Consider the following 26,198-nt stretch of genomic DNA (forward strand, 5'->3'; position numbering starts at 1 on the left):
AGAGGGCGCAGCCTGTGCAGATAGCCTAGCGCTACCTCTTCACCAGCTTTGCACTTGCCAGCAGCCTTGAGCATGTGATCTCAGCATTTTGTCTTGAAAATGAAGCAGTAAGACAAACCCTTGAAAGGCCTGGAAAGACAGTTAACTTAGGGGCTCAGGAGCCTGGGGATGCAGACTGCTGGTCTGTGCTCTCTGCCTACCCACGTGAAACCCAGATGGCTCGTGGAGGACCCTTCCGCACCCGCCTACTTCCAGCAAGAGTGTACATGCGGCCCGTACCTGGTAATTGCACTCTGGGTCCAGGCAGTGATAGTGCTCTCGGTACTGGTAGGCGCAATGGATATGGCCGCAGTGTTGACTCCCTGAGAACCTGAAGAGAGGTGAGAGGGTCAGACCAATCTCGGGATGCCAGTTCCTGAAAGGGCTCTTCTAGAACCCAGGTCTGAACAGCTGTTTCTGCCTAGGCCCTGAAGATGCCCTGGGATTTAGAGGGCCTGGGTGGAAATACAGAGGGTCAAGGGTGAAGTGGCCGAGTACGGGAAAGCCAGAGGCAGTAACTGGCCCCTGTCAGGAGTCCCAGGCCTACCAAGTTGTCTGACTGCCAGCAACCTGCCTGGAAGGCAGCGCCAGATGGAGCAGAGGTCGGAACTCGGGTCAGAGTAAGACAGAGCAGAGAGGGGACCTAGAGCCCCACGCTTTGGCAAGCAGTGGCCTGACCAGCCCTCCCCGCCACCACAGCAGCTCTGACCAGGGAGGGGCCCCTGGCTGAGCCAACCCTGGGATGTTCTAAGAGGTGTTGAAGGCTCTCTCTCTCTCTGTTCTGGGCTTTTCCTGACACTTGAAACAGTCCAGAGTTATGAATTTTTAAAGCCCGGCATCTGTCTGGCTTCCCGCGGCAGGGAGCTCACTTTCCAGCCAAGCGCCCGGCTGGGAGGCCTGGACCGCCGGCCACTGGATGGCCCTTCTCTGGGGCTGGACGTGCTAGGGTGTGGGCAGACAGAGCCAGCCATTCTGGGGAAAGCCAGCCATGACGGCCCTGGGAAAGGCACTTCGCTCAGCAAGCCTGTTCCCTTCTGTGGGTGACGTACTCTATGAGGGGGTGAGGAGCCCCACTGTACAGGGAGAGCCACCGGCAATAAGTATTTCAATGGAAGCTGCCAAAAGGGCCATCTGCTGAGGCACTAATAGTAATGACGGCGATAACAATAAAGAGTGGAGGATGAGGAAGAACATGGAAGACCAGAGGAAGACAGATGCCGCCAGGGCATGACCCCTGCCACATGTCCCTCAAGAGCCTCAATTTAGGGATTGTGTGGAGATGGATCTTCATCGCCAACCCTGCCTCCTTCAGGATGAATCTAAGTCTGGCTTCATCAGAATGCCCCCCAGCCCCAGCCCCGGAATCCCAGCAGGCCATGGCAGGAGGAGAATGGCTGCCTCAACCCCAGTAGCTCTCCTGGAGTCTGCACTCTATCCAAGGCCCCACATGAAGGCAGGACCCAGGTCAACTGCACAGGGGCCCCCTACTCACCTGTGGCAGCCCTACTTGGCTTATAAGTTGCCTAAGGGATGTGTGGCCTGCACTACCACAAAAGGGAGGGTCTAAGGTAGACCCGGGAGCAGCCTCTCTTGAGCCGTGAGAGACAGAGAGAAAAGAAATGTGGAGAAGGCAGCGTCTTGGCTTTCGGGGTGAGCTAATAGGTGGTCCCACAGTCCTTGGGCATTCCTGGCTCCCCCCGCCCCACAACCTCTGTCCACAGGCTCCTCCCCAGGGGCCTACCTGGCAATATATTTCTGGTAAATGTTTACATCTTCGGTGACAGCTGGTTTATCTGTGGGCAATCCGTTCCTGGTAAGACACACAGGGCACAGCCGATTAGCGGATGGGGGTGGCCTCAGGCCCCAGGAGCATCTGATGGGCAGCTCCCTGCCCTGGGCCCTGGTTCCTCTCTCCTGGGCCCTGTATCATTCTGAGGCACTCAAGGTGGTACTGAAAAGGTGTGTTGGGAGAAGCCCAGAGCAGCTCGGTTAGCTCACCTCTGACAGGAGTGTGCTACCCCCAGCAGGTGGGGTTGCAGGACCTAGCCAGGCCTACAGTTAGCCTGGAGGGAAGCCAGGGCCTGAGGCCCCCAGCAAACAATGAAAATAAGTGGGGTAACGGCCAAGGAGAAACGCCAGGCAGCAGAGAGGGGACAGAGGAGGACAGTACCAGACACAGGTGCAAACTGGGGTATTTACTTTCCCATCCCCGAACCAAAGGATACAGACAAGATCTGCCCGGTTCACAGCCTCCAGGACCTGCAGCCCCACGCTGCTACAGCAGAGGAAATGGCTTGAGGGAAGGGTATCATTTGGCCTTACAAGACCCATTGTTTTATCATCCAGGCTAGTCCTCTATCCCTGGGTTACGGTTCCCAACTAACACCCACCTAATTTCCTGTCTTTTCCATGAACCAGGCTCCGAAGCAGAAGCCAAGGCCACCCCCCGGACCCCAGCCCCCACCTCCACCCCAAAGTGAGTGGTTTCTACCAACTGCAGCCTGCATGCAGCCCTTGTCATGGCAAAGGAGGCTAGTAAGTGTGGAACGCACAGAGGATGTGTGACAGTGTAGGGGCACACGGCAAATGTGTCATATGCAGGTCAAAGGTCAGCGCAAGAGCACCGGATGAGGGCACAAGAGCAATGATGTTGTGTGTGTGTGTGTGTGTGTGTGCGCGCGCGCGCGTGAGCATATATACAAGGCAATCTGAGCTGCACAGGTGGCTGTGCCCACCACAGTAAGCTTTGCAGGGAAGGAGGGAGACCTCCCTATCCAGTCCGGCCCCAGGGTTCATGCAGGCAGTGGGGGCTGGGGAGAGGAGGGATCCTTACTTGACAGTGGAGACGGTTCCCGTGGTGATGGAGTCTGTTTTGGAAAAGGTTGACTTCAGGTACTCAGGAGTGTTGAAGGACAGGGAGGCAGGTGGCTCAGGTCCCGGCCCGGGGGCACTGGGGGTGCTGGGCACACTGGCGAGGGGTGTAGAAACCAGGCTGGGGGTGGGCGGAACCTTGGTAGGGCCTGGTTTCTGGATGCCCCGAACGTCGTACTTGGAGGGGCGCCCCACCTTGCCTGTCTTGAAGGCAATGGCCCCGCCCATGTCAGGGCTGCCCTCCCCGGGTTTGAAGAGGTGCAGGTACTTGACGTTTTCCAGGTCATACTTGGATGGTTTCTTGTATGTGCTTCCGTTCTGAGGTCTCAGGTTCTCGCCCGTCTTCAATTTGTGGATGAAGAAGTCATACTTGGAAGCACGGGCTACCAAGTTCTGCATCTGGACACTGCTGTGTGATGGCAATGGCAAGATGGTGGCCTTGGTTTCCAGGTGGGTGGTGTTGCTGGGTAGCCGCAGGCTGGGCAACGGGCCCACCACCTCTTTGCCTGCCCGGTCCTCGGCCTTGCTGCCATGGGCTGGCCAGGGAAGTTGCTCGCCAGCCTTGAGTTTACGGATATACTCCTCGTATTTGGAGAAACGTGCCCGCTTGCTGAGAGTATCCTCAGAGGTGGGCAACATGGAAGAGGCGGCCGCCTCGGGGGTGGAGCCTGCATGCAGCTTCTCAAAGCTGAGCTTCCTGGCCAGCTCATCCCTAGTGTTCTGGTCGTCATAACCGAACATGCCCAGAAACTCGGTCATGGTGGAGGCGGCGTAGTCCCTCAGAGAGGAGGTTTCTCCTATGGGGAAAAGAGGGGTGTGTGTCATTTCTGGGAGGGAGCAGGGGAGAAAAGAGACGAGAAGCCTCTCTACCTTGAGCCCCCGCCCAAGGAGGGAGGGGACCAGTGTGGGGAGGGGCGGAGCAGGACATGATCTATGGACATTTGGCTCACTTGTTAGGTTTTACGACTCTTAAATTAATTTGTTTTAAAAAAAAGTAATTAATACTGGGGTAAAATAAAACGAGTTCATCAATGCCAGGAAAATCAATTTCCTAAATGTTCTGGCCGATGGCTTTTCAGTACATTAAACAAAGTTTCATAAATGTCTCCAGTCTCTCGCCTTGGCCTAATATGAAAGAGAAGCCATTTTACTGGAAGTTAAGGCAAGATCCCGACCTGCCTCCTGAGGTAGGGGTCACGAGGAACAGAACAGGTAGGGTTGGGGACCACCAACTAGACATATAAGAGGGACCCCAAAGTAGAGGGAGCCACTGTGAGTGGGTGGCTGTGGTCTGCCTGGCTGGAGGGTCTCTTGGGCAGATGAAGGATGTGGCATCTCACTCAGAATCCAATCTCTTGACCAACCGCCTCAGGCTTTCCCCAATAGCAGCGCTGAACAGAGGCAGGGACTATGTTCACTCAGACTAAATCAGTGTCCACCACCCTCACTCCAGCCAGAATCTGCATCAAGGACAAGTCCTTCAAGCCTCCTGGCCACCTTGCAGCTCTTCTGCTCACTTATAAGAGTGGCTCACCTGGGAAACTGACGATAAGAGCCCTGCTGGATCCAGGGTAACAGGAATGAGCAAAGAGTGTCCATCCTCCTCACCATCCATATCCAATACTATGAGAACTCCCCCCTTCCTCTCTCCCTCACATAAGGACACACATACATGTGTACAATACACATATACATTCACAGACACAGTCTCTCATATACTCTACTTACACACACATACTCATAATAATGTGCCCATATTTATCTACACACTAAATTCATATCCCCAATTCCACAGATACACACACAATCCCCCAACCCCACACCCAGGGCCCTGGGACAAACCTCAGCAGGGTTGGAGGAAGTGAGCCCCTCATATTGCCTCTGCCGCATACAGTCTGTCACGGCAGCACATGGACAGTCCCCAGCGCACACAAGCTCAGTCATTCCTCCACCCAAGTCCTGCTGTGCACCTACTGTGGGCTATTCCAGCATCCAGGTCGGGCACACACAGGAACAGCCCAGAGACTCCCATGTTTTACCTCTCCTTATGTTCTCCCCACCTGAGCACACTCAAAGCAGCCAGGGCCCGGGTTAGAGTCCCTGAGAACACAGCCAAGGGAAGGTATGACCAGAGGGGACACCTGGCTCCCTCCAATCCTGCCAGCTCTAGGAGTCTCAGAGCTCCCCAGAAACCAGAAGGGGAGCTGATGGAGCAGCGCACCCTAGCAGGAGAGACATCCCAGCAGGATGTGAAAGGAGGGGCTCTGAACCATCATGGGGGGCAGTGGGACCCCACTAGAGACAGAAGAGGACAGTCAGACAATCCCCTGACACACAGAGTAACTCAAGGAGCTCAGAGTCAATTGCCTTGGCAAGTCGATGGGTCAGTACAAGCCCAAGTTCCAGACACACAGGTTGGGGGCTGGCCTGGGAGTGGGCTCTGATCGCTGGATGAAGTGGTTCAGGGACCAGGGAAAAGGGCTAAAAATAGCTAGAGGCAGCTGAGGCCTCACTATATATGGCAGAGAAACAGAAGGCTCTGAAGGGCAGGCAGCATTGAACAGGGAGGGGGCCAGCGGGGGTCCCACAGACAGCCAAAATCCTGGGGAGCCAAACCCATGGTGGGCAGATGGGGTTTGGGCTAAAAACTCAGTGCTCAGGGTTGAGAGGGGCCAGGTCAGAGGCCTGGGGGCAGCAGTCACAAGAGTCCACGCCCCTACTCCTGCCCGAACAGTTCCCAGGTACTAGGAGGAGGGGAAGAAGGCCAAGGACACTACCTGATGGCCCTGGCCATGGGTGGGGCAGGGTGTGGGAGGAGGGTGTTGAGGGACAGCAGCCCTTGCTGCTCCCCCTCTCCTCTCCTCAGGCCCAGCACAATCACCTTGTGTCTGGCAACAGCAAGGGCTTTTCCTATCAGAGGAAACTGAAGGTCACACTTTTCCTCATTGATCTTGCAATGTTTGTTAATTACTCTGTCACTGATGTGGCGAAGGATAATTAAACAGCTCTGTTTATATCTTATATGCATAATTATGTGGCTGAGCAGGGCTCCCCGCACAGGGAAGAGATGCGCCCCTCGCTGCAGGGGGAAGGGGACAGGGGAGTAGGCAGGGGAGGCGCGGGGCTCTAGGAATAAGCCTAGGAAGGAGATTGGGGACTGGAGCCAAGGCCCCAGGTCCCAGGGCTCCAATCCAAGAGGAGACCCCTCTCCTGTCTGAAATGCCAGGCCAGCCCTCCCCTGGAGCAGAAGCAGGGAAGGCGGCTGTGTCCTAAGGACAAGGAGACACTGATGAAGCCAGGCCCCTGCGATCTTGTGGGAAACAGGTCAGTGAGGAGAGCATGTCCAGGGCAGCTGCATGTTGAGGGGATCTCCTGGCTGGGCTGAGCCAGGCTTGTGGCTCTGAGACATTCTGCTTCAGAGGGCAGCATGGGACACAGGGAAGGAGATGGAGTCGGGTGGACGCACAAAGCCCTTTCTAGATATCTCATTAAGTTACCAAGAGAAGACTGAGAGATGAACACTTGTGCTGTTCGTGGTACTGACACTGCCCCATAGGTCCCCACACCGTGGGCCCAGACAGGCTCATCTCTGTGTAGGTATGTGCCGTCACGTACATGCCCACCTTCTGCTCACTCTTCTATTGAGTCTATCTGTGCACCCCTGCCTGCCCCCCATCCTCTCAAAGCCCCACTGCTAGCAGCTCCCCAAGGCCTGTTCACACTCAGGAAGCTGCCAATTCCACTCTGCCTTTCCCCCACCCCGTCTCTCCAATTCTTGCTGGGCTGGATAAGGTACTGGTGTCTGGATGAACAAGGAAGAATGGCCTGCTGGGCCTCTCTGGCCTTCATCCTCCCTTCTCCCACGGCCAGCCACACACCTGAAGCCTGCTTGGTGCTCAGGCCGCTGCCATCTTTCGCAGCCGTACCGTCTGAGTCCTTCTCCTCCAGTATACCGCTGTCCTTCGAGGGCTCCTCTGCATGGTCTTCTTCATCACTGCAGCCCTGCGGCTGAACCATGTAGACGCCCTCTGGGGGCAGCTCCAGGCCCTCACGGGCAATGCGCCCCAACACTGGTGTGGGTGCAGGCTCTTCACTGTATTCTCCATTAACCCATTTCTCGATCACTGCCCGCCTCTTGTCTTCTTCACTCCGGGGAGCCCGGGGAACTCCAGACTCGGGACCACTGCGCTCTTTGTCCCGGGGATGTAGTGGGCTACCTTCAGCTTGGGAGCCAGCCTCTGCTCCCTTCTCCACGACCACCTGTCGACTCAACTTGGCACAGATGGCGTTGAGCTTCAGGCCGCCTTTGCGCTTGGCTGCCATTGGAGGCTTGCCTGCGGGTGGGTCAGTGCACCGGGTGCCTTCAGCTGCAGGGATAGAGGGGGGTACAGAGGTGAGAGGCCTGTACACCAAGCACAGTCACCCTCAAAGTAGTTCTCCATCCCCCCTCGACTGACCACAGTTCTGTCAAACTGCCTGAGACCACCTGGCCTGTGCCTATCGCCTGTGTTAGCCCGAGTGTTCCAGGGCTGGACTCGCAGCTGCCCTACCGGCACAACCGAACACAGCAGCCGACATGAGGGAGGTGGTTCAGGATAAAGAGACGAATGACTCTTCAAACACAAGAGTTCTAGCGCCCGATTCCTGAAAGAATTTCCTAGGCTTGGCTGGCCTGAAATAGCCCCTCTGTGGGGTGACATGTCCTTTATTTAACACAGGAAATGAAGGCATGGGCAGGTGAAGGGGTTGGTATGAGGCAAGGCTGGCAAGGGCCAGTGTTGTGCTGCTGGCAGCTTGGCTGTGCCTCTGACTGTTCCACCTCTCCATGGGTCCCTGGGGAAGAGTCAGCTGCAGACAGCTTCCAACCTGTGCCAACCTCCTGCCTTGCTGAACCGGCAGCAATTGGCTGGCACCTTCCCCACTTGAGCACCTTACTCTCTGGCAGATCTTCTGCCAGGTCAGGGCTCTGGCTCTGCCCCCCCCCCCATCCCTGGTTCCTATTTCTGCTCACTATACGGCAGGGTTCTTCCCTTGGCCACTCAGAACCCCTCCCCTCCCATCAGTCTTCTCTGCTTTCCACATCCCCAACCCCACATGAAGTCTAGTCATTTCCTATTGCTGCTTGCTTCCCACAAACCTCAGTCAGGGTGACCCGGACACAGCTCCTCAAAACCCTCCTGTGGCCACTCCTCTTGTCTTAGGACCCCCTTCTTCCCTTCAGCTCTTGTAGCCCCGGAAGTCTACTTCCAAACCCAGAAGACATGCTGGGACCTCAGTGAGGACATACGGGGCCAGTGGAAGCTACAGGTCCTGTGTTTCATCTCTGACGATAGCCACTGAGCAGCCAAGAGACTGGATGGCTACTAGAGTAGTGGCCATCCCCCTGCACCGCTTAGCCTGCCCAGTGCTCATACGAAAGGGTCTCCACTCACAATACCTCTGCGCATAGGGACCCCATCTACTCTCCACAGTTCTTTCCATGGAATCTGGCATGTCCCACATGGGTCAGAAGGCTAGGCGAGGGGCTCTGCTCAGGGCTGTGACCCATGATAATCAAATACCACGAGAACCTGTACCCCGAGAGCCCACCTGTGGCTTCGTCAGTGTCTGCCTAGAGGCCTCATGCCACACAAAGATAACTGCTTCGACTTGTACGTGCAGATTAACCACCCCTTCCCTTTAAATGCCCCGTGGCCCCAGATCCTTGCCTTGCCACTGGCTGCTGATACATATGGCTCTGCTTGGCCCAGAAAGGACAGGGTAATGCCAGCCTATTCCATGCTATGCTCAGTCTTGTCCCGTATTCCTAGTTCAGGGGTCACAGTTTCGGGGCCTTTGGCTCTTGCCAAGCCAATGCCCACTCCACTCATGTTTGCCCACAGCACCGGGTCTGTGCTGGCCAACAGAGATCCAGAACACCCACCCGTGGGTCCTTCCTGAAACTCAGTGACAGGGCTCACGGTCACGCCCCACCCCACTCAGCCTCTGGGCAGGCTATCAGGCTCTATGATAGTGCATTGCTTTCTACAGGGTAGCAGGTCTCACCTGGGCCCCTCCGTCCCCTGTCTTGGATGGGAAGAGGCAGGCGGAGTGGAGGAGCCTGCACTATTTTTACCAGGAGCTAAGCAGCCAAGTGTGTATGGCAGACGGCAAATGAATCTATAAATATTTATCCCAAGGAAGAGGGAAGCACAAGCTCTCAGGGCTGCACTTGCTGCTGGCAACAGCCCCTCCTCGGGTCTCCACCCATCCTGGAGCCTCCCTGAACTTCGGCCCACCGGCACAACCCACCCGCTCTCTATCTCGGCTTCATGCCGAGTCTCTGCCTGGGCCCCCACCACACAGCTGCGGTGCAGCTGTGTGCTCAGGGCCCACCCCCACCCCAGGCCCCTTTGCTCTAGCCAACTCCCTCTACACCTGCCCTCCAGCTGCTGCTCTGCCCCAGACCACCTGCCTTCCAGATGTTGCCCTCCCCCTGACTCTACTGATGGTTCCAAGGGTGGAGGTGGAGAAGTAGGAGGTATCTGGGCCCATGACACAGGGACAGAGAGGTACCGGCAAAGGCAAGGCTTGTCGGCATAAGAACCAGTGCGTGTGAGGCTGGGGCGGCAGGAAGGGGCTTATGTATGAGGCTGAGAGTTGAGCTGCCTGCCGGCCTTCCGGTCCCCATGAACCTTCAACCAGCCCCTCCATCAAGGCCTTGGAACCTACAGATTAACCTCCCCACACACACTGGTCTGACCCCAGACTCCTGTCCATGTAAACACTCCTCTGACTTTCTTCCCTAAAATATAAACGCCATGGCCAGGCCTCAATGGAAGGAAGCCATCCGTCCCCGGTCCTGTCATTGCCCCTTTCATCTCCTTCCCGCCACTAGCCTGCCCGCTGTTCTATTTACACTGGACATTTCCTCTGGGAACAATACTGCCCAGGAGGCAGGCTTGGACTGGAGGGTGGGAAGCAGGGGGCTCCTGTTCTGCCCACCCAGAGGCAGACAGGCTGATCCCAGCAGCTCTGCACCGGCAGGGCAATCACTAGGAAGTGCACACTATAGGCTATGGCCTGGCCTTGGGGTCAGAGCCCTGAGTGCACAGCCTGGCTCTGCCCACTGTGAGCTCCAAGCCTAGGCCAGATTTCTCCCTGGAGAAGCATTGCAGAAGTGCAAGGTGGGATCTTTCTGTGCCAAGCACAGAACCTGACAAGCAAGGACTGGGAAAAGGATGTTGAGCCCAAGAGCGGCAACAGGCGTCTCAATCCAGACACTAGGGCAGGGAAAGCTCATTTGGCCCAGGGAAGCAGGGGAAAAGACAGACAGGAGACTTGGAGTTGCCACCTCTAAGCTCCCTGGGTCCCAATTCTCCTTATGAGGGCTTGAAACTCAACCCCACCCTCCACCCCGCCTGCAGCAGCTATCCAAGTAAAAAAGCAGAGGGTAAGGGTAAAGAGAGGCACAGTTGTCTACCATTCGAGCGGGGACTCACTGAAACCCTTAAGGGCAGTGAGCAGGCACTGTGATGATCCCATTTGTCGGAGGAGGAAGTTGATCCTAGAGCAGTAGACACCCCAGAGCATGAACACAGGCTCTCAAGAGCCACTGAGGCTGGGGCCTGAAACGGCCCAGGCTTCCCTGCAGGGGCTTCTTCCATCTCCTATGCCATCTTCTCTTCAACCTCACTTCCTGTTCCCATAACTTGGAGCCCCCTAAAGTGTTAACTGCGATGGATAAAATGGTGCAGCAGATTGCTACAATAAATAATTTACTGATATTTATAAATATTCAAATCAGCCAGCTTCAGAAATCGAATGAAGGGAGGGCCTCAGGAGAAGGGCCCGATATGGCATGAATCTCATCACTCCTCCGAAGGCTGGGAAGGCCAGAGCTCCTGCCAGCTTTGGTGAGAGAGGGGGGCTCAGAGGGCTGCACCTGGGCCCCATGTGCCCTAGCCTCCCTGACCATGAAGTGAAGACCAAAGGTAGTTAGAAGAATTGCTCCCTGCTCATCTGGTCCAGCCAGCCCCTCTCTCACGGGCAGCCTGAACACAATACTACACATTCGATGCCTACTGCCTTATGGCCCTGGGTCTTGGAGTTGCTGATCCTGCTGGGGTGGGGGCAGTCCCATGGGGCTGGGCAGGCCTGGCAGCCCCCTGCCTCCACCCCCCATGAGTAATGTATTTCGTGGCCAGGCTGCCTGTCAGCCACCGGGCTCCGGTGCTTTATGGGCTCTGCTTGGTGGCTCTGAACTCCCTGGTAGGAAATAAAGTTCTCCCTGCGCGTCCCTTCTAAACATTTCACTCAGTGGAAACGGTGTTTAAGAAAAATGAGAACATATTTCTTCCTAAGGATGCAGTATCCCCTTTGGGCAACCTAATGCCCGCTGTATATCAGGAGGTGGGGAGGCAGGGGCCAGCAGCTAGTCCCTGGGGTGGGTGTGTATGGGGCCTTGCTTGCCTTTGGCCAGAAGCAGCTCAGGAGCCATGGGCACTGCTGGGCCACCCTGGCAACTGTCCTGGCCCGCAGTATCGAGAGTCATGTAGCAGGTGACACCCTCTGAGCACCTTGTCTACGCGGGGGACTAAGCTTTGGCACACATGCTGGTGATCTCCTAACATCCGCTATGTCACTTGTGAGCCTCCATTCCCAGATGAGGCAGCAGAAGCAACGAGGTTGGTAATTGCATTCCGTCTCCCGTCAGTCCTAGAGCACAGCTCTCGCCAGACTAAGATGTCCAAGGCCACAGGCTGAAACCCTACACACGCCTCCCACAGCCCTCCAAACGGCTGTCCCAGAGTCTCCGAGGTGGTGTACTCTTGGAGTTTCTACCCTGGCTACCCACGAGGAGCCGAAACTTCACAGACCAGGAGCCCCAATCTGACAGTGTTGTTAGACAAAGGTCTCACCACTGAAGTGCCCCGTCCACAGGCCAGCACCTGGGTTGAAATGGGCGGCTTATGTTGTGAAAACAAGACAGGCAGCTCGCTTCCTGTATCACCCTGGCTCCTCCACCACAGCGGCTCGTTCAGTACAGATGTGGGAACAAATTTCCAAAGTGATTACAAGAGCCATCACTGTGGCAAAGAACACAGGAGTGACGTGAGCGCGTGTAAGCAAGGAAAGGTTGCTGGACATGGGCCTCTCACTTCCTTCCTCCCCCACTGCTCAGCCTGTCTCCATAGGAACAGCTCCCTCCTCTAGCTCTCCTAGCCAAAAACTGTCCCCTAGGAGAGGGATGTCCCTTCTTGGGCCTGATCCCAACCTTGGCTGGAAACACAAGGGCTTCTGAGTGTTAGTGGGAGGCAGGAATGGCTGCTGCTACCCTATGGTTCTTGGCCCTCCAAGCTGGGGAATGGGCGGGGCTTGGTCACTGGGCCCTAGCTTGCCCCCCTTTGTTTATTTATTTATTATGATTTTTTTTTTTAGTTCAGTTAAAAGGTTTACTATCCAGACGCGTCTAAGTGGCCTCACTTAGCGTAAGTAACTCTATAAATCAGGGGAACTGTTAGCATCCACCGCGCAGGCGGGCTATCAATCTCCCCCAGGTCACAGCCAAACAGGAAGGGGAGAAAAAAGAGAGTTGCCACCCAGGGGAGATTTAAAACACATACTGAGCAAATACACAACGACTTGTGTCTGCCTGCTTGTGTGTGTGTGCAGCCCCACACGCACAAACACATGTTCACACTTCCACGTGTGCATGTCTCTATGGTATGTATTCACATTACATACATACATGGGCCCAGAGAGTGGCCCAGGCTCTGGAAGTGCCCTGTGATCATGGTAACAGAACACAAACACAGTTCCTGAGGCCAGGCAGGGGTGTGGGGGGGTGAAGTGGCAGACGGTGTAAGGGGATACCAGGTCTCCCAGGATGACTTCTTAATTCCTGCTGCAGGCAAGTGGCTCTGGAGGGCTATAGAAAGGACCGGCGTGGTCCCTTTCCTTTCTGTGGCCCTCAGCTCTGCAAACCTGAGACTGAGATCAAGGCAGGTACTTGGCAGAGAGGCAATGCCAAAGAGAAGGCTATGTGGTTCCCACACGCTAATGCAGGTTCTTAGCCACAGAGCGCCAGCCCTGGGCTGCAGAGGAAAGACTCATCTAAGTGAATGACCGTGGTACCACGCAAAGAAAGGAAGACTGTGAGACTCAGCAGGGTGACCTTCTGGTGGCAGCTGGAGGGGGGGGGCACCCTTTCACTGAGTAGGTACAGTTGGGCGTCCATTTAGCCTGGACACAGGCTGCCATCCATCCTCTGTGAGGCCCCAGACCGAGAAGACACTACTCGGTGAGCCATGCCAGGAACCGGAGCAGGGTGGCAGCTCCGAGTATCCTCTATGGTTAGGGAGCAGACGCGGGTCATGCAGCCTAAGGGGGAGACCCACCGGGCCCATCTCCCCTCCCTGCAGCCCTGAGGCCTCCCTGGCTCACCCGCCTGCCTGCCCGCTGCATCTCTCCATGAACTCTATTTCTCTTCCTCTCTGAAAACAACTGAGCTGTAAATACTGTTTAACCTTCTCCCCCCCCTCCCCACCACCACCCCCTCCCCTCTGCACTATAAAAACACAAATATGCCATAACTCAGCCGGCCTGGCCGCCCAGCCTCCAACATGCCCCGCGCCCGGGCCTCTCAGGAAGGTCATTACAAACGACTTTCCGATTCACTGCTCCTGAAATAATTTTGTGTATTAAAACCTGAATCTGCACTTTCTGGGGCCGAAAGCCTCGCTTAATTATGGCGGGTGTCCTTGGGACGGACAGTGATCCTTCACTCGCCAGCCCGCGCTCCAGCCCTCCGCCCGCCAGCCCGCCCCCCTCCCCGGGCCCAATCTGTTTTCAAAGTGTGTCTGTCCTTTATTAAATTGTTTTCTTTTCCACATTATCAGTTGCCATGGAGACCTCATCTCTCGGATTATTTGAATTTCATTATATCTATTGATTTGGGAGCATTTCATCTTTTTTATTGTTTTTCTGTCAATTTTCAAAACGAATAACCATCTAATTTGCGTCAGTGCTGATTATGTTTGTCCCTCAATAGAGGTCGGCAGCTGCGCTGGGGAAACAAATCAATGAAAAACCATCATAAAACTCCCCACTCCAGTCTCCAGGATGTGTGGGTGACATTCCACGCCTGCGAGAGACACACTCATCAGCTCCAACTTCAGCAACGGTGGCGGCAGCCCCGCTCCTCGTCCGCCTCCTTTGGCCTTAATATTTAATTTCGCGATTTGGGGCATTATTAGTGGTGTTTTTATTAGCGCGTGTGCATGTGAGTGTTTGGTGGTGGGCTGGCTGTTTCATTAATTTGTGGGTGAGGCAGGGAAACCCCTAAGGAAGGCAGGGCAGACTGTGTCTGGGGTGTGGCGGGAATTGGAGAAAACAGGGGAACACCTCAAGGAGGGGACAGGAGCCTGGGGACCTGGAGGGCCCTGAGGAGGGGCTGGGATGGGGGGGACCAAGTGAAGGGTTGGAAAAGAGGGAATTCAAATTGCTTACTTTGTTGGTTTTTTTTAAATAATTTATGCAATTTTAAGCATTTATGTATAAATTTTTTAATAAGCCACCCTGGAGCAGGATGGCCATTAACATCCCAACGTCCTTCTGTCCAATAGGCTGGCAGAGAGGATCAATTTCTGAGAGTACTTTCCCTTTTTTATGACATGATAAAATGCTTTTAAAGCAACTTACACAAATATGGAAATGTTTTTTTTCTTTTTTCGTCCCCTCTCCCTTCCCCTCACAGCCTTCTTATTCACCAGGGAGGGAGGGGCTGTTCCTGTGTGTGTGTGTGTGTGTGTGTGTGCAAACACACACACACCATACCTAGCTCTCTCTTCTCCTGGGGAGGAGGCTGAGGAGGCTGGCAGGGAGACAGCCCCAGTTCTAACTGGAACCAGCCGCCTGTCCTTCTAACAAGGGCATAAACTTTCATTACCCATGCACGAAGTCAAAGACAATTTAGGGAAACGCACTGCTCGGAAAAGGAAAACCTCAGCGATTCGTGGTCCATGCCATGGCCACCATCTGGGGGCTGTCCATTTAGCTGAGGGCACTGGGACCTGAACCTCCTGGCTCTGCCCTGACCAGCAGGAGGTAGGAAGCAGGGCAGAGCTAGACCCTCATCCCTCACACCCTGCGGAGCCTTCCATGAGAGGCAGTCAGAGCCAGACCAGTGAGCCCAAATATGCAAGGGCTACCTCGTCAGCTGGGCTGGACCCTGCTAGTCTTGCCTTGGACAGAGCTGCCCCTTAATTTTACCCTTCCCTGAAGCTTCTTCACCAACACCAGTCAAGAGCAGGTCCTTGAAGGTGAGCACCAGGTCCTTCCTTCCTCCTGCTCTATAGACAGTAATGCAGCATGGCTTGATAGCATGCAGAGATGGACAGACAGAGGGATCAAAGAAAGGAAGCAGGGTGTCCTGAGGTGTCCTAGAGTCTTTGTGGGGCCGCCATAGGCTTAGGATAAAATGCCTTCCCTAGGTGTCTCTACTTTGGAAGTAAGTACGTTACAGAAGTGGCTCTGGGGAACGGAGGGCTGCTGTCGAACTCACTCTAGGCCTTGAAGTTGAAGGAAAGCAAGCCAAGTAAGGAAGATGGCAGGCAGTCCCCATCACTAGAATGCAGGGTGAGCCTGACTTCACCTCCTAGTTACTCATGGTGGTGGGGGGCAGGGTCTGATGGTGAGTCCTGCCCGTGTTCTCCCACAAGGAGATGAGGGCCATCTCTGATCCCAGAATAGGTCTCGGTGCCTCCATCCCCATACTCCTAGTATATGCCCTCCCGAGACAAGAAACAGCACCCAAAGCAGACACTTTCACCTCTGATACATGTCTCCTCTGTCCTGGGCCCCAGTGTCCACATCTGTAACCTGTTTAAGGGATGACTGTCTGGGACACACGTGATGGGCACATGGTGCCACTTCTGTTACGCTCAAGGCTGACCACAGAGAGGGTCTCCTCTGTAGCCTCGGCAGAAGCTAAGTACAGAGTCCAACCTTGCACTGTCCTGTGGCTTCTGTCCAGAGTCCTAGTGACTGCCGGAATTGCCTACATCCCATGTGCCCAAGCTACCCTTCCTCTTCGTGCCCTCCCAAAGTGCCAGGCTCCTTCTGAAGGCACCACCTGAGTGAGCCAGCCTGCCCAGCTCCATCAGTAGCTGCCCAGCGGGTAACCCAACAGAGCCTCATGGCCTTCGGAACCCTCTTCTGTGGCAGCAAGGGAGATGCCCTAAAGGGGCCTGGACACTCTAAGCCCTTAGTGGGAACGGAGGGGAGCACCCACCTCTCTTCTTTCCTGTGCTCAGATCCCCCCAACTGTCATTAAAATAACAAGTTTCTGTTACAATCTAAACATTCCCACATCGCATAAAGGGTTATATTACACCCGAGTCACTCCCGGCCCATGTTTGCACAGAAAAGCTCACGGCAGGTCCCCCCTCCTGACGAAGTGACTTATTAAAGTTTAAACAGTAATTAACAGAACAATAAAAATAAAGGGATGTTTGGGGAGTCATAGCGCACACAGGGTTTTTGGCAGTGCCAGCAGTTTTTCAGTGCCCTGCGCTGGCAAGCAAAATGTGACTGTGAGGCCGGGGGACGGAGGACGGGCCAGAGTTGAGCCAGGGAGACTTGAGGCCTGCTGGGCAAGAAACTGAGGCCAGACTGGAAAGGACGACGGCCGAGGGTAACAGGATGGGTGCATGGGTACAAGGAAGAAAGTACGGCACAGCAGAGAACTGAGGAGGGGGCTTTCGTAAGGCCAGGAGGTCGACAGCCTGACCCTGCCTGGCCCTAGGTACTTCTGGGAGCCCAGTGCCTGGTCACATCTAGCCAACTCCAGCAAGGACCTGGCTGGGGGAGGCTTGAGGTCCCTGGCACGAGGAGACCCTAAAGTTAATGATTCCTGGAACTGGACCCCTGCCACTCTGGGTTTTTCTCCCAGTCAAGTAGGCACCTTCCTTACTCTACCCCTAGCCCCTGTGTCAGGGCACCCTAAGACCTCTCCTAAATACATGAGCGGGGAAAGCCTTCCTCAGTCTTCTCTGGGGGAAGGAGACCTGTTATCATAACTTGGACCAAGTCCCACCTACAGCAAGAAAGCACCCAGAAAGCTAGGTCAGGCAGACCTTCACTGCAAAGTCTTCAAGCCCAAGATCTGCAGGGACCTCAGGAAAACCAGAGCATCCTGGGGCTAGCAGCGTCTCTTGCTGTCTTCCTTTCCTCGCCTTTTCTCCCCGCCACAAATGCTACACAAGAGGCTCAGATCCAGGGCTGTAGGGGAAGGCAGAGTCAACGTGGGCCAGCCAAGGAGCAGTACCGAGGAGCCGAGGCCAGTACCTTGGTGCTTTTTCCTCAAAGCCTTGGGGGCCAGAGGAAAAAGCTAGAATCCAGGCTGGCCAGGTGATAGGCGTCAAAGTACTCCTGAGCCAGTCCTTGGCCTCGAAACCCAAGCTCCCTCGCACCCACTTCTGCCCTCTCCCAGACTTCCTGCACCCTCTCTGCTATAGGGCCTGTTGAGGGACAACACATGTTCATCCCAGGCTCTCCTCCCATCCTGCTGCCTGTCTGCCACTGCCTGTCACCGCCCTTCCTCTTCAAGGAGAGGCACTGTCGAGTCGAAGCTCTCTCTTCACTATACAGAATCCACTTTACAAGGGGATTTACAGTACAGCACCCTCATTCCCACGCAGGCATAGAGTGGTCTCCGGGACACCAGGAGACCATAAGGGGGGCTCTCCTGAGCTGCTCCATCTGGGCCTATGCCTCACAGCTCCAGCCTGACTGGGCCATCCTCAAGAGCCTCCCTCCACCTGGGCACCTGCCATTGGCAGTCCCAGACCAACATCCAGCTGGAAAATAAGCCCTAGCCAAAGGCGGGAGCCCTCCCAGCCTCCCCTGCAGGTCCCTGGGCTGGTCCCTCCACATCAAAGGACAAGTGTTAGCTGGAGTAGGTAAGAGGCTAGGCTGAGGCCAGACTCCTTCCACTCTCCTGTCTCATGAGATCTGGGTCCTGGGAAGCAGATGGACACTAAAGGCAAGGGCTTCTGGGAGTGTGGGGTTTAGAGACCTCAGTGCCACTCAGATGCCAGGCACGTACAACTATGCCCCAGGAGCTGCAGGGTCCTAAGCCAACAGCTTTTCTCTCCCTCTTTCTATGTAGGGCTCATTGGGACTTCATTGCCCCCCTACTCCAGTGACTCATAATGGGGGAGAGTGGGCCCAGTGATGTTTCCCCAGCCTCCAGCTGCCATGCTCCATTGGCAGTTGAGCTGGGAAGGCGCTCACACTCCCTCACTGCTGGAGGAGGCAGCCTGAGTCACCCTGCCCCAGAGCTGTGCTGGGGGTGGGAGGCAAGGACGAGGCAGAGGGTGTTTGGGTGGCACCAAGGAGGGCAGGTGGGGAAAGAACCCTCCCAATGGGTCTGCTTTAAGGCGGACAAGTGGAACTGTTTCTAGAGCCTTCCACCTGCTGTCTGTTCCAGGGGCACGGGCAAGGATTTGAGGCTGTGCAAGGCATTCCTGGGTGCGGGAAGCCTACGTTCAGGTACCATGTGCTCTCCCATCCTAGAGAACAGTTACCAAGATGCAGGCTGTCTTAGATCTGCACCAGACTTTAGAACTACAAAGGGGCAGAGGCCTAACAGAATTTGGTGAAAACCAGAGTCGCTCATTGCCCAGGACCAGACAGAGCAAGAGACCCAATCCCTATTCTGAGTCTCTCATGCCCAGAAGACCACCAGACCCTTTTCTGTTTAAAGGGGAACCTTCCACAAACTTGAAAACAGATTGTTCCAGTCTTTCCTTGGTCCCCATGGGGTTCCCTGATGGGAAGGATTCAGGCCACATACTGCTCCACCCTTCCAAGAATCCCAGCAGCTCTAAGCAGAGCTTATGGGGTGCAGGGTAAAAGGCTGGAAGTCTGGCACCCCAAGTCTATAAGAGCAGCATGAGCAGAGGCTAGCCCTTTTCTGGTTTAGCCACTGGAAATGCAGCTCCCACTGTCCTTTGGGCTGTGGAAGGGAAGCAGGGCCAGAACTATCTTGGAATTAGGAAAAGGGCCCGGGACAGACAGACTCTGGATAGTGAGCTTGGCCCCAGAAGGGGTAGGGAGGCAGCTTCTGACAGTCCAGAGCAGCCCTCACCATCTCCAAAGCCTACGGCTCAAACCTTTTACTGAGGCCAACAGTGAGGGGGACGTGAGGGACTAATTTAAGAGTATTTTTAAAACTGTGGCCCTGGTGGAGGGGTTTAGCAGTTGTCAGCCATCTGGAATAAAGAATTACAATCACCTCCCTAATCCTATATTCCCTAAACCCTAAAGCTGGTTAGTGTGGGGCAAGGCAGCAGGTGGGCGGGGGGGCGGGGGCGAAGCCAAAAGAGGTGTCCACGGACCTAGCAGGACCTTCTCCCCCCTTGGAGGGTGCCTGGGCTTAGGGTGTGGGCAGAGGAGCCCACTCAGCTCCCCCACTGCTCACGCTTGCTCACTCCCCGGGCCTTGCCGGCTTGCGCAGGGGCCGTCAGGTAAATTAGATCTGAAAGCTGACAATTTCTGACCATATTTCCTTGATTATTTCAAACAAATGCACAGCAGCCGCTGTAAGGAGATTAAAGTGACATAAACGTCCCGAGTGGGAGGGGGGAGGGCAGAGGATTCAGGTCACCCCCATCCGTCCCCCGCCTGACAGACGCTATATCGCTATCCAATCCAATAAAAAATCCCCCCCTTTTGCTTTAATTAATTTTACAGCTAGCTTGCTTAATTACTTTCAATCAAAATCCTCCTGCCATCGCAAAATTAGAGATGGTTGAGCTCCATTAGCCTAAATTCTTCATTTCCATATAGAAAAGAGGCTGTCTACAGAGCCAGCCTGGGCCCCTGGCAGGACAGACACTAGTCTGCCCACCCGCTGCCAGCCAGCCTACTCTGGCTTCCCCTCTCTGTCTCCTCCATGTCTCCTCATATTCTGAAGGTTCAGGTGGGGTGTCCTTCCCACTACACCGTGCAGCCGCATCAGGACCAGAATGAACTAAATGGCCAGGCTGACACTGTGCTCTGTACCAGCTCAGCCTCTGCTTGAGGTCTTCCCCTTCCCAGCTGCCTCTCAACAGAGCTGCAGGCCCTGGCTAGCCAAGCTCACAGCAGCCAGGGCCCGCCGGCCCTCTGCCCACCAAGAGCTTAGCAGGGCGGGAACACTCCAAGTCTTGGAGTTTGGCATGTTTGCATAGACCCTGGAACCACCGTCACCCAGGGTTCCCTCCACTGACTCCTGACTAGAGCTGCTGCCCACTGTCAGAGCCACTGAAGGACCAGCTGTCTCAGTGGCACAAGGCAACACAGTAGCCCCACAGACTAGTGCCCCCCCATAGCCATGGTTCCCAGTCTGCAACAGCTGCTTCTCCACCCCCAGCCTGGTTGGTGGGTGGTGGGTCTGGGCTCTGTCCACATCCTGGGCTGTGCTGGCTCCCCTCTCCTCCCCTCCACCTGCTTGATCCTCCTAGCCCCAAGCCCAGCTCCAGAAATTCCACTTCAGGTTTTCCATGCTACAACCCTCAGTGTCACCACAGGGTCCAGCCCAACCTGGGATCCAGCTGATTAAGGATCTGCAACAGGATGTGGGGATTATAATAAAACCTGGCTCTGGACCTTCGGGGGCAGTAGGCCAAGTCTGGGTTCTAGGACTCCTCTACTCTCCTTTCTCCACAATGACCCCCAGTCCAGCTGTCGAGGGAAGACCTGTGAGAGGGCCTGAAGAGTTCCAGCTAGACTCTGGGAAGTGAGCAACACAGGTGGCATCGAAGGACCTGGACCAAGCTTGTCAGAAAGGCAGGGTGGAGGCGGGAGAAGGAGTACTCTCTGAAGTCTGCCTTGTACCCACTATGCTCTTCTTGGAACAGGAAGCCAGCCTGATCTCTCTTAAGGAACCAACGTGTTAGTAGGGCATATTCAGCATGGTGCCCCGTGCAAAGGCAAATCTCTAAAGAAGAAGTGTCCCATGGGTTGTATGAGATCCTTCCAGGCTACAGCCACAGCTGCCCCATGGCTATGGCTGCCTAGCACAGGGTGTGAGGCCAGCTATTGGCAGATGATGAGCTAAATTTGGTACCCATCTTTTGGGACCCCCAGTAGCCCGTGCATCCATCTGCTCCTCTCTGGTCTAGTTCTAAGGTAACTATGTGCCTCTTCTTCTCCTGGTTTGCAGGGCTTCTCTGCTGCATCTTGAATCCCTACTGGCACTGCCCACTCTGGCCCTCAGGAGCCTAGAAGATAGTCTGAGGCCTCAGCAAGCGAGGAGGCTAGCAAGGACACATCAAGAGAGCAGAGCATGAGTTCAGGAGGCTCCTGGAGTTTACCTGGCCTTGCTGAGCCCTAGGGTTAGCAAGGTGAAGAGGCTCTCCTGGTCCTGCCTTTTCTGCATCATGCCCATCACATGGTGTAGACCCTCTCTCTTGCTTCTTTCCTGGGGTTCACCACAGGGAGTAGGGGGCTGGAGAGGCTGCCACAGCTCCAGTCCGTGGGCACTTGGCTACTTCTTGTTGCTCTCTGTCTACTGAACTAGGGTGAGCTTCATTTTGTTTTACTCAGACCATCATGCCTGGCCCAAGTGGGCAGAGGTGGAAGGGTAGACAGAAAAGCAAGTTCAGGGTCCTACCTACTGTAGGATGGCACAGCCCAAATCTCCTCCACGCTAGGTGGTACCTGTAAGGCAGCATACTCTTCTACCCCAGGCCTTCAGTATGCTGACCCCTGACCCCTGGCAGAGGTACCTCCTTCAACTCTGGGCCTGGCCTCCCTTATCCTAGGCCTGTCCCTCAGGGGTCCACTCTCCCGGTCATCCCGTCCCTCTCTCCTCATCTCTGAGCCCTGTTCCTGTTTGTATCCACAGTAACAACTCATTATCCATCCAGCTCATTAGACCACGAGATCCATGGGACAGAACCGCCGGCCAGCACAGCGTCTGGCCCAATAAATATTTACTGAAACGAACACAGAAAGCTAAGTGCTTTTTGTGTTCACTAGGGCAGAACGGGGGACCCAGGGTGTGGCCTGACTTCTGAAGCAGATCCTGCCTAGCTCTAGGAACCTTCTCTGCCTGTCAGGGTGGGGACTCCCCGGCTGGAACTGAACTGACACTGGATATTGCCCTCGTCAACCCCAAGCTCACCTCCAGATGCCCTTCACAGGACCCTGCCAAGAGAACAAAGAAGGCCCCAGTTGTCTCTGTATCTCTCTGTAAGAGGAACAACTGTTGCTGGCCAGGCCTTCCTGAATAAACCCAGCAACTGTTTGTAGAGGAGGGCAGTTTTCTCCCTCTGCCTTCTGTCCTTGTCCCAAAAAGGAGAAAAAGAGATTAAAAAAAAAAAAAAAAGATGGGGGAAGAGCCATACCAAGCCCCACAATCTCCCTTAACCCACTCTCAAGTCTGTCTGGAAATGTTATGAGCACAAAGAGGGCACAAGGACAGCCACCTGCTGTCCCCGACAACTGGGACAGCCGCAGCTAAGGGACAGGCTGTGAGATCAGGACCCAAAAAAAGGAGGTGAGAAAGTGAAACAAGGAGGGATGGAGGGAGGCAAGGGGGGTTTGCAGAAGGACAACAGGAAAGATCAAAGCCAAAGAGGGTGGAGGGCAGTACCTGGCCAGGAATGGAAGCCAGGGAAAGCGGAAAGGCAGGGCGCTAGCTAGCTCGCTCGCTCACTCACTCACTCACTCACTCACTCACATTCACTCACGCTCAGTGGGGTAGTGGATGTGATGGGGGTGGAGAAGACAGAGAGACAATGACTGGAGAAGAGGGAGCGAGGTCTATTAAAATCCTCTCAGTGCATAACACAAAATGTCAGGGTTTATAGCTTCATTCTTGGCTTTGCCGGGACTGAGAACCCTGAACAGAAATGTCACCGCTTGTCATGTTTAATCACCTGCTGTTTGTTAACACCTCCCCTGCAAGGAGCCTGTCTCAATCTGCCCCTGAGACCCCAAGGGACCTGGAAACTGAAAACATCCAGGCTCCTTCGCAGGGGCTCTTGGTCCTGCCTCAGCTTCCTGGTGGAGGAGCTACCTTCTGCTGCCATCCGCAGACTCCCAAGGAGCCCCAGAATGACGCTTCTCAGCAAGAGGGTCATGACACCACTGGTGTGAGATGGTGAGCTTGGTGTAGAAGAGGCAGGCACTTCTCCTGCCCTCCAGCTTAACCCACCTGCTGCCTCAGCCTGAAGCCAAGGGAAAGTTAGTCAAGGAGGGCCTGGAATTCCCTGGTGTCAGCTGGAAAACCAACAGCCACGGACATCCAGTGTTTCACCCCCTCCTCTCCAATCTGACCCAGCCACACCAGCTATGGGTCTGGCTCCCTCTTGGAGCACACATTCTCAACCCTACTACTTCATAACTTCCTCCTCTGGGGTGGAAGAGATGTGGGGTGCCAGGGTAGCTATGCCCCCAAGTACCCGCCAAGCTGCCCTAAAGACACTATGATGTTCCCTACCTCCTAAAATAATATGGTCCAATCTGGCCAAGAAGTCAGGTCCTCTCAAACCCGTAAAGCAAAGATGGGACAAACCCGGTTCGGGGATCAGGCTGAGTCCCACCCCATCACCCAGCTGTTTGCAAAGCAGCCACTTTGCTCTCTGTGGTTCCCAAGGAAACACCGTGAATTGCAGCAACACAGAGCAGTGGGACACTGGACTGACTGAACTCGTGAACTGAGTGAAGTGGTCTCCGAGTGGTCCAGGGGATGCACCCCTCCATCCCTCTCTGCCTTCGCAGAAGCACACTGGACAAACATGAACCTGAGGACTTGCCTCCTAGGAGAACCACAGGTCTCGACTGCGTCCACAAGGGCTTTGGTCTGCCCTGCCCTGCCCACTTCCATCTCACCAGGGACAAGTAAGAGTGACCCACCCTGGCAGCCCTCCCTGCGGACAAGGGAGAGTCCCTTTCTCAGGAGCTACGAAGGATGAAGGCCTGCAGCAAAATCAGGTTTCCTGTGAAGCCTTAGCAGCCATTTGCATCAGCCACTACACTGTAGGTGGGCCCAGGGAGGAACCCAAGGGGACAAGGGGACTGTAATGGGATCTGGAGCCTTTCAGGGACACAGGCTGAATAACACAGTCGGTACCCAGGGATGTAAGCTTTGTAATTTCCCCTCGACATTGCCATGTGGAATAGTCCCTCAGGGAAGCCTGCTTCCCCCCTGGCAAGGAAGTTCCATACTGTGTCTGTCTCCTGGCTTTTAGGAACAAGTCTGGCAGTGACTATGGGCCTCCTGTTTCCCCACCTGTGTTTTCTGGTTTGGGTTTTTTTTTCTTCCCTTCAGTGCTAGAGATGGAAGCGCGGGCTTTACAAGTTCTAAGAGAGCAGCTCGACCTCTAGGCTACATCCCTTCACACCTGTGAAACAGACCAAATACGCTGAACCTTGTCTTTTTCTAAGAGAAATGAGCGTTAGGTGCGATACTCATTCTCGGTCTCTCAGAAGGAAGGTGCTGGGTAGAAACCCAGAGGACGTGTGAGGTCACAGGGCTCGTGTCATCTCCAGATGCCCTGATCCATCTGTGTTCCACAGAGAGAGGTCTCCTTGTTAAAGGCGTATAGAGCCATTGCTAGAAGAGCCCTCTTCTAGCCCCCCAGGCCTCCAGGCCATGTTTTGTCCTGCCTGGGTGGCATCAACGTGCCCACTTGAGGACACGCACACTGACCTCAATGTAGCAGGCCACACAGCAAGCCTGGGTCAGGGCAGAGTAGTATCGGGGGGAGTCAGTTGTAGGTAACCCCTCCTGCATAGGACATATTTAGCTCTGGAGGTCCCTAGCCTCTGCAGGACCACAAGAGAAGGCTGATCGACTGTCCTTAGCTGGTGAGGACCCGGGTGTTCATAGAATGCTGGTCTGTCTAGTCCTGGGTAAACTGGAGTACTTGACGACCACACCTCTGCTCGCTGTGTTGTTCTGAAGGGTGGATACACTGCCCAGACTCTGTGTGGGATCTGCTCCTGAAGCCCCTTCTTCTCGGGGGAACTGACAACGAGAACCCAGGCTCTCCCACTGTGGTTTTTGAAAGCTTGTCCTTATCATTGGCAGGTACCATGAACACGTGGGATGTGTCTTCTACCTCAGTAGACCATGGTGCATCCCAAGGGGACATCAGAAGTGGGGCCTGGGCTTTGGGCACTTCCAGGTCTAGAGTTAGTGGGCCTGAGATCTCGGATTTATCAGATGAACAAGCCTCCTGGCCAGGCGGCCTGCTATAAGCCTTCGTTAATTTACTATTAGATAGGAGACTGCTCCTCACCCCGGAATATAAGTTTTCATCTTATTTTAAGTTGGATTCTTAAAACAATTACCAGGGCATCTGGCGATGACTTCACCATACTACCGGGGCCCTGCAGGGAAGAAAGGCAGCCCTGAGGCTGCCCAGGCCCTGCTCTGGCCCCTAAGGGGACTCAGAGCCCCAACCTCCGCTCCTGATCCTGAGAGAGCAGTGGACACACTATATCTCTGAACCCTGCCATGTGTGGAGAGGCTCCCTCCAGTACCACCTGCCCCCTGAACCCGCTGGTGACAGTTGCTGAGAGCTTCAGCAGCTGGTGCCGCGGGAGCATTTTCTATTTTTAATTGTTTGATCGGAATATTAACTCATCTAGGCCTGCTCCCAAGGCACAGTTCCCAGCCAAAGGGTTTCCCCGTTTCCCACACCTTCTTTCTCCCCTTGCTAGTCAGAATCAACGTTGAAATTAATAATCAGAGACACACAGGCCTCTGTGAATTTGCCAGAGATCAGAGTATAGAAGATTTGAAAGAGAAAAAAAAAAGGCAGCCTCCTCCATAACCCAGAGACACCTTAGAACTGGTCCTGGCCTCCTGTGCCCTCTGTGAATTGACCCTGGGCTCCAGGGCAACGGTGGCTGCTCCAGCGCACACAGGCATAGAAGACCTGACACCATCCTCACACTTCCTGGCATTTCTCCCTGGCCAGCAGAGCTCTTTGCTCTGGGTCCGGACCAGCTGGGCAAAAGGCTGGCTTTTGTTGGAGCTTTTTGGCGTCCACTTAGAGGAAGGGAGCCCTCAGAAGAATCGGCCAAGGAACTCTTCTACGGTGACCACAAGGATTGGCCCATCTACCAAGGGCAAGTCACATATCCAGTCTGAATGGGGTGGAACCTGAGTCTGGGATATACCACTGCTAAGGGAGTCCGGCCCTCTCACCTTCACCTGGCCCTTCTCAGGAAAGGTCTCCCACCTAGACCACGCACTCCTGGCCTCTTGGCCGGCCTCCCTCCAGATGCCCTTGGCTCCCACCGCT

The 26,198-nt window shown here is 55.0% G+C and overlaps 1 protein-coding gene across 2 annotated transcripts in view; it reads right to left on the reverse strand.

The window, feature by feature from the left end:
• The window catches only part of Casz1 (castor zinc finger 1), a 145,170-nt gene that overhangs the window by 18,133 nt on the left and 100,839 nt on the right, over nucleotides 1–26,198 (reverse strand). For both annotated transcript variants that reach the window (XM_057785266.1, XM_057785265.1), the window contains 4 exons: nucleotides 6,789–7,277; nucleotides 2,873–3,707; nucleotides 1,781–1,849; nucleotides 280–370 (listed from right to left, as the gene is read on the reverse strand). In XM_057785266.1, coding sequence (XP_057641249.1) covers nucleotides 280–370; nucleotides 1,781–1,849; nucleotides 2,873–3,707; nucleotides 6,789–7,277 — 1,484 coding nt within the window. The remainder of the gene's footprint in view (nucleotides 1–279; nucleotides 371–1,780; nucleotides 1,850–2,872; nucleotides 3,708–6,788; nucleotides 7,278–26,198) is intronic.

This window comes from Chionomys nivalis, chromosome 11 (assembly GCF_950005125.1).
Source record: "Chionomys nivalis chromosome 11, mChiNiv1.1, whole genome shotgun sequence".
In the NCBI taxonomy this organism is placed as follows: Eukaryota; Metazoa; Chordata; class Mammalia; order Rodentia; family Cricetidae; genus Chionomys; species Chionomys nivalis.